At 42.3% G+C, this 7,533-nt stretch overlaps 1 protein-coding gene across 2 annotated transcripts in view; it reads left to right on the top strand.

Annotated features, from left to right (window-relative positions):
- RPS6KC1 (ribosomal protein S6 kinase C1) overlaps positions 1-6,949 on the top strand; it is a 124,471-nt gene extending 117,522 nt beyond the window's left edge. For both annotated transcript variants that reach the window (XM_018556206.1, XM_018556285.1), the window contains one exon: positions 6,818-6,949. In XM_018556206.1, coding sequence (XP_018411708.1) covers positions 6,818-6,928 — 111 coding nt within the window. In that variant the 3' untranslated portion in view covers positions 6,929-6,949. The remainder of the gene's footprint in view (positions 1-6,817) is intronic.
- The last annotated feature ends 584 nt before the right edge of the window (positions 6,950-7,533 follow it).

The following is a 7,533-nucleotide window of genomic DNA, read 5'->3' as shown; positions in this document are numbered from 1 at the left end:
ATTCTGATATGAAGAAGCAAATCTTTGCTTCTGTACAAAGATGGCCGTCTCCACACAGTCCAGAACAAGGCATGGTAAGTCAATAATGGGATCAGCTGCAGGAATACCACAGGCAATATATGCGTGGCAATGCAAATCCACTGGCAAAGTGCATTGGGATGCCATTCAGAATGACACTGCATCATATGAACACACTCGTTATGGCAGTGCAATGGTGGGGACATTACCTAATTAAGGTCAATAAATCCATCCAATAAATCTTCCATCATAAACTCCCTTCTCTGCCTAGCTTCTTCTTTTCTTTTTTTTTTTCTTGGAGTGTAAAAAAATAATAATAATAATATAAAAAAGCACCTTCGTTTTGTTTCCAGCGTTCCTTTGCTTTGTACTACAAGCATTATTTTTTGGTGTCAAAGTAAATGGTATAGATGGAAGAACAATCATAACAATTGTTATTTCGATATTTTCAGCAGTAAACATGGAAGAAAGTGGATTTTTATCTATCTTTTTACATTTTTGCCTTTAAAGTATATGGATATTGAATGAAATCTTTAAAAAATACACCAAAATGGCCTATTTCTATAACCAAAATAAATGATAAACCTGAATATAGCTCTGGAGCTGGACTGTTTAAATATTTGCATGGAGTACTTCACATTTACTTGTTTAAAAATAATAAAAATAATAATAATTACATTTTTTAGAATGAAACGTAATAGATAAAATATGTAAAAAAACAAAAACAGAATCCCAACCCTATTGTACTGAAATTGTATTATAACGGTAGTGTCTCCTGCCATTTTGTAAAGCACAAAGCAAAGTGTTGGCGCTATATAAATCCTGTGTAATAATAATAATTAAATATAATAAGTAATACATAGGCCTGTGCTTGTATTGTGCTTGTACTGCCTCTCTGACATGCTTATTCTGTGGTTTTGATACTTTGAGAGTTACCGATCTGGAACAAGCGTGCAGCCCGTGATGATGGAACTCCTATACTTGTTTCAGGTCAGTAAGTATTGAAGCTAGAGGATCAACATGGCAGCCAGGTAGAAAGAGATCAGCTCTGCAGTGTATGTATCTTTCTCATAACAGGGCTCCTCGAAAGTCCGATGCTTGTTTTTCTCTTTACTATATCTTGCCATCTTTGCTGTTAAAAGTTTGAGTCTGCTCGTACCATTGCTGTGTAACATATATTCAGATTTTAGTTTTGATTGTTAAAAGATAAAATAGACTTTTGGCACAAATCTTCGAACTCTTCCTAAGCTGTCACACTGTCTCCCCGTGCAGTCGATCATTATTCCACACAGGCCGCTATTTGTATAGCATCGCGGCTAAGGATAACGGTCCACGACAGTGAATAAAACAAATGGATTTGAACGTTTTTTCTCTTTTTTTTCTCCCCAGCTTTGCTTATTTTATGAACAGCTGGTTTGGACATTCTTCCCGCCCCCAGTGAATGCCGCCGCTCACAGATGAAATATTAAAACGGCAAATGTTGTCAAGCGTTTGCCTGACACTGAACTTCTGAAGACGCGGCCTCCGTTTCAGGTGCCTTTACCGGAGTCAGCGCTTCGCTCCTGATCTTGGCTCATCCGTTCCAAGATCTTGACAAGGCTGGCAATGGGAAGAGAGGAATTAAGCGCAAAGAATTCCCTTTGCCTTTTTCTCTTTTGCGGTGCCTGGAGCAGATTTTTGGCTCCGTAGAAGTGCGAGGAGGGGGGTGGTGGTGGAAGGTTTCTGATGATCTGTGTTCGTTCCCCTATTAGAAATAGGATCATTTCAGACATCTGTGTTTTACAAATTCTCTCTGATGGCAGACTTGTCTCATTTTGTCTGCCTTGCACTTGTCAAAATACATCCTACTCTTTCCACATCACATCTGAGACCCAAGCGATCTGTTGTAAGGGAGATCCAAGGACATCGGCTCCCTCGAGATTACTGTGCAGGAGGTGGCACAGCAGTCTCTACTAGAAGGGCAATTATGTAAGGTGCTTTTTTGACTTTTACAGAAACGAAACTTCAGAAGCAATGAGGGTTGTGTTTTTATTAAGCCAGCGCAGCTCATGTGAAGTTTGAGCTTTTAAATGTTTCTTAGACTTTTCACTCGAAGTTGTACTGTTTTGAGCGTTTTTCTTTCATTTCATCACAGATGCAGTTTAAACTGTATCCGTGTTTACAATTTCTAGCTGTTTTAAAGTAAATGTTAACCTGAACCGAAAGACATTTAGCATTCTACATTACTGTGTATCATAAACAATTTCCTTTTTTCTACCTAATTATTTTTTCCATCCTTTTTTTTCATCTCAGTACCATAGATCTCCTTTAGTATCTTTACAGCCAATTCCTGTCTACATATACTCCAGGGATGGCTACATGACATTTTTCAGGGTTGGTTTCTTGATGGTGACAAGTCACTTGTAGTCTCCATCAAAAGCCTGCGTGACAGGGTGACAACACAGGAAAACAATGGTACAACAGAAACGGAGTGCTGTCACCCTATCACAGGAAGAACCATGGCAGGATCACAAGGTAGTATTGTAATGAAAGCTGCAAAATTAGAAATAGCAAAGTAACTTTTTACTATAAAGTGATTCTGTTGCTGGAGGAAACATTTTTTTTAAAGTGTGAAGAAAACACTTAAAAGAGAACTATGGGGAAACCTTTTATCCCATAGTTCTCTTTAGGGTCACGGGAGGATATATACTAACCTCCGGTGACCCAAAACTCAGTATATAGCGAGCATCGCAAATCGTATGTGCAGGAGAACCGATCTGCCCTGGAACAGCTGATCAGTCCTGAAATGCTACTTCTATCCGACTTTGTGAGTGCTGTGCAATGTGAGATCGCAGTCACAAAGTCGGAAAGAAGGGACATTTCAGGACCGATCGGTTCTCCTGCACATACCATCTGCGATGCCAATCTGCCCTGGAACAGCTGAGAAAGCGTTGGAATGCTTCACCTATTGGCGGTCACACATTCCACCGCCGAAAAACTGGGCGGGATTACTTTAAAACGCGTGACCACGTCACCGGTCACACATTCTAACGTAGTCACAAACTTTGATATGGTATGGTATTTGAGGGGGTATGGTTGGTACCCATGTGAGGGGTCTGGGCAGCCAGGGGGGCCCCTTACATGGGTATCAGCGGTACCAGGGGCGGCATGGCAAACGGGGTGGAGGAGGCCGGGCCCCAGCAGCAGCAGGTAAGAAGAGTTGGGAGGAGGTACGGAGTAAGGGACCCCAGCGACCAGCTCACCTGAGACCCTGCATCGCCCACCATAGAGAGTCCTAGGTGGGCTATGCAGGATCTATGATGTGCCCTGCCGGGTCTCAGGTAAGTCCAGAGTCCAGCACGCTACTGCAACTGGGGGGTCCAAGATAAAATCCTGCACCAGGGCCCTTTGGTTATTAGGTCCGCCACTGTATTAATGGTCTGCTGCCTTGAAAACTGGCTTGTGGAAAATATGTTTGCCTTCACGCAGACCCTGATCCAAGTAGGCTGCTTTGGTTCAGTGGTTGCCAACTTGAGGTATAGAGGGTCTCTACTTAGGCCCCTTACATCACCCAAAGAACACATATAATGCTGAGTATATGTAATGGTAGAGAGGACTGTCAAAGACTGCAGACATACAATGATGGTCAGTGACTGTGGACATGCTACAGACTGCTGGGGTCCAAGGGCTGAAATCTAGTACCAAAGGGCCAGAGGTTGAGCACTGAGCCTCTGGATACTGGGTGAAAATCCAAGCTTTGGTACCTCGGGAGCATTGAAGTCATCAAATATAATGGTGGTAAGAATAAAAAGCCCCAAATGGGATTTAATAGCAGAGGCACCTGGTTGTATAATGACTCTCCTAATCTTCAAATAGTCATGGACTTTATATTTGCAGATTCTTTATAAAAACACGGGCCTCGTCTAAAAAATAATCCCATTGAGTTTTTTTTTCTTCTATATGCCACCATTATATGTACACTTGTACAATCCTCAAGTAACAAAAACTGTATGGCTGTTTGATCTGGTCAGACTAGACTACATCCTTATGTCATAAAGACTGTATAACCCAAAGAGTAATTTGCAAAAGAAACAAAGGTCAAACCTTTAGTCAAAGCCACATGCTGTCTGCCTTTCGTCTGGGTCTCTAAGCTTGACCCTGCATCCTTGTAGACTAGTGGCCTGTGAGGTCACCTCTGGTCCATCACGTCTGCTGAGAATCCTTATAGGCAACTTGTGCTGTTGGACCAGAAGTAATAAGAAGGGGTAAGCATTCTTTGAAATTAACCCCTGCACCCTCTGATGACCCAGCAACTTCATCATAGCTCATAACAAGTGGCCGCTGGGGAGATTCTGATGTAGCCTGTTGTTTGTAGGAGGAAACCAGCAGTGCATGTTGTCAGGAAGTCTTTAGCAGGAAAAAGGAAGGCCTATAGTAGCATGGAGAGGGCTCGTCTGTTTTTCCTTTCCTTTTCCACTCAAAAATGTCACAGTCATGTCCAGGGGGAGCGTCTGGGGAAATTTATGCCACTTCGTACCCTACATACGGGGCCTTTGACTTTACTTTCATACTCTTCAAAGTTTACTCAGCTTTGTAGTGGCAGATGAAGACAAATGTTTGCCGGGGAAATTCCCAGTGTCTGTACTGTACTTGATGCAAAGACCCTTTCAGTGCAGGTTTTACATACACTAATACTTAGGAAAATGTGTTTTAATACATTGCATTAGTTCTGTATTAGGTAACTTACAATACCATTATCAATTTTAAGGTGGTGCCTCATGGAAAAAAGAAAGACGTGTTCAAGGATCTGTAACAGATGCCACCCTAATATCTTCTTTAATGTCTACCTAGTTCTTCAATGTTATATAGCTGCTTTATGAGTGTGAAATTATCTCCCATTCTGGTTCTTGCCTCTCCCCCTAGTATATTTATTGTCTCTTTTTGGTCAAACTCATGTTTTTAGATTTACAAGTCCCCCTTTTCCCCTTATAGGTATTCCCATATTTTTTTGGGGGGGTGGGGGGGGGTTGAACTACTTGTCTTGTGCTGATTGCCACTAAATGGTAGGGTTGTCGCCAGTGCTGATAACCCTCCTCCTTGGCATATGTGGCAACGCAGCTCGGTATTTCAGGTAGCTACAGCGGCTGCTCAGGGTGACAACGCTGCACTGAATTCACTGCTGGCCAAATATTATCACCCTGTGGAAAAAAGGGCAGGCAGGATCAACAGGTATTTCTTTTTTGAAAGAAGGAGATTAGGAAACTTAAAGTGATATTAAAGGCAAGTCCCCCCAATGCTGGTGTAAGGACTTACCTTAAATGATGCCTCTTGATCCGATCATCTTCTTCTTTCAGTAGTTTTTAGGAGTCCCTCCAGCGCTGGTGCCGGTCTCTGATCCAGCGCTAACTCCTATCTCTTCCTGGCACTTCCTGTCCCACGGAGTCTGTGAGGGTGTACGGTGCCTCCATTGACTTACCTTGTGTCTCTCCTTATCTCCCGGCCAAAGATCTGAACTGTGCATGCGCCCGCCCCATGATCCTTTGCGGCCCCCCGAGAATCTTCAGATCTTCGGAAGGGAGCGTGCGGCGGAGTCACAGGTAAGTTTTAACCCTTTTGTAAACTTGTTTTTAAAAATGTTTTTGCAAAAATCTTTTTCCCCCCATAAACTTCACTGGAAATGCCCGTGAGCGTTTTTGCACTTTTATACGCGCGTTCTTCCATTGCCCACAATAGTTTGAGCTGCCAATCAAAACCCACGTCTTCATGTACGCGTGTTAAAACACGCATACAACGCGCATAAATGCACAAGTAACCGCATGCTGCTAATGTGTGTACAAACGCGCAAAAACGCCTCTGCCTAGGTGTGAACCCAGCCTGAGTTTCGATTATCTGCTCAATCTTTTCTGGCAATCTGTCAAGCAAGAAATAAAGGTGCTGCCCTGTTATTATAGGTACAGGTTCTAGGGCTGTCATCCTGATTTTACTCCCTATTGAGTCAGTTATCTGCAATAGGCATGTAGGATGGAAATTCTGACTTTTCTGGCTGCATGCTTCTAACAGGGCACTCACTCACTGAGCCAGTATCAGAAGAATAGCCTTGTAACCTTTTACCTATACCAGTTTAGTCAGTAGTGACAGCCTCTGAAGTAAGTTCCTGAAATGTAAAACTGATCTCTCTGACACTTCCTTATTGGTCAGCGAGGCCACAAATCACATTTTGTTACCAGTAGTGAATTGAAGGAGGAACACAGCTAGAAATTTGTAAACTGAAGTCTATATTTGCATATGGAAGCACCTTGGGTTTTGAGACTTTATGGTTTGAGGTGGAAGGTGAAATCAAAAGACCACTCAGGTTCCTGATTTGCAGCTTTGCTGACAGTTTACTGTGTTTAAAGGAGAAATATGTGCTAAGTGTTCCATAGTTCTTCTATGGGTCGCGGGAGGACATAAACTAGCGTCCTTCCCGTGATCGAGAAGTGAGCGAGTGACGCTATGTGTTCACTCACTTCCCGATCTATAGAGCCGACGTGTGACAATGAAACTCACCTCACAGTTCTCCTTTCAGGAAGATACATGTAGACTTTAATCACCATAATACTTGTAGTTAGGTCCACTCTGGGTTTTAGGATCTTTGGGAAACTGACGATTCCTTTAAATGCTGACATATTCTGTTTAGGTAGAAATAATAGTTTTAAATGACCTTGTTGCAAAATAAAAAATGAAAGAAGAGATGCTATGAGGACCCGCCTCATGCCACTGTTCTGTTATTAAAATTGTTATAAAAAATTGTCGTTCATAATTTTAATTTATTTATTTTTAGCTTTTGCAGTTTAACCCCATGGAGCGCCTGGGGGCCGGAGTTGCAGGCGTTGAAGAGATCAAATCACATCCTTTCTTTACTGAAGTGGACTGGGAGGAGTTTACAAGATAAGCTGATGTCCAATATAAACTTTACAAAACTGCCTACTTATATTTTACATATTGCACAGAGAGAACTGACATCGCTCGATGGGGAGAAGGTATACAATGTTATCAATAGCCTGCATCTATTACTGATCGCCTTCGCAGTCATTGGACGGTAGCGGAGCCCAGGATTGTCCTCCCCAGTTTATTCACTTTGTCTAGAAAACCTGAGCCAGGCCTCTTTTCCCTATGGAACATACTACCTCCAAATAAACTCACCCCGATATCAGCCACAAAATGGAGCGTATGGGAATAAAGGTTTGCTTTGCATGTCGTGGAAGATGTATGAATGCCTGTAGAAGTATAACTGTACAGTCCTAAAGCTGAACTCCAGGCAGATATTAAACCATTTAATGCAGTTTATTCCCTCAAAAAAAAATTAAAAAAACTATTTCAGCTATTATTAGTACCCGAATCTGTCTTTATATTAGCTTCCTGGAATTGTTTACACAGCAGGATGAGGCTGGAGCAGTACCGTTAGCCACTCATGCACTACTACATTGCACAGTGTTCTTGTTCTAACATTGGGAGATAACAGAGCAGCATGATGACCTCATTAGTGTTGGGATGTTC

The sequence above is a fragment of the Nanorana parkeri genome, unplaced genomic scaffold, assembly GCF_000935625.1.
Source record: "Nanorana parkeri isolate BGI_ZX_2015 unplaced genomic scaffold, ASM93562v1 scaffold1, whole genome shotgun sequence".
Taxonomy (NCBI): Eukaryota; Metazoa; Chordata; class Amphibia; order Anura; family Dicroglossidae; genus Nanorana; species Nanorana parkeri.
The sequence above is the reverse complement of the archived record's forward strand: the minus strand, read 5'-3'. Positions and strand labels throughout refer to the sequence as shown.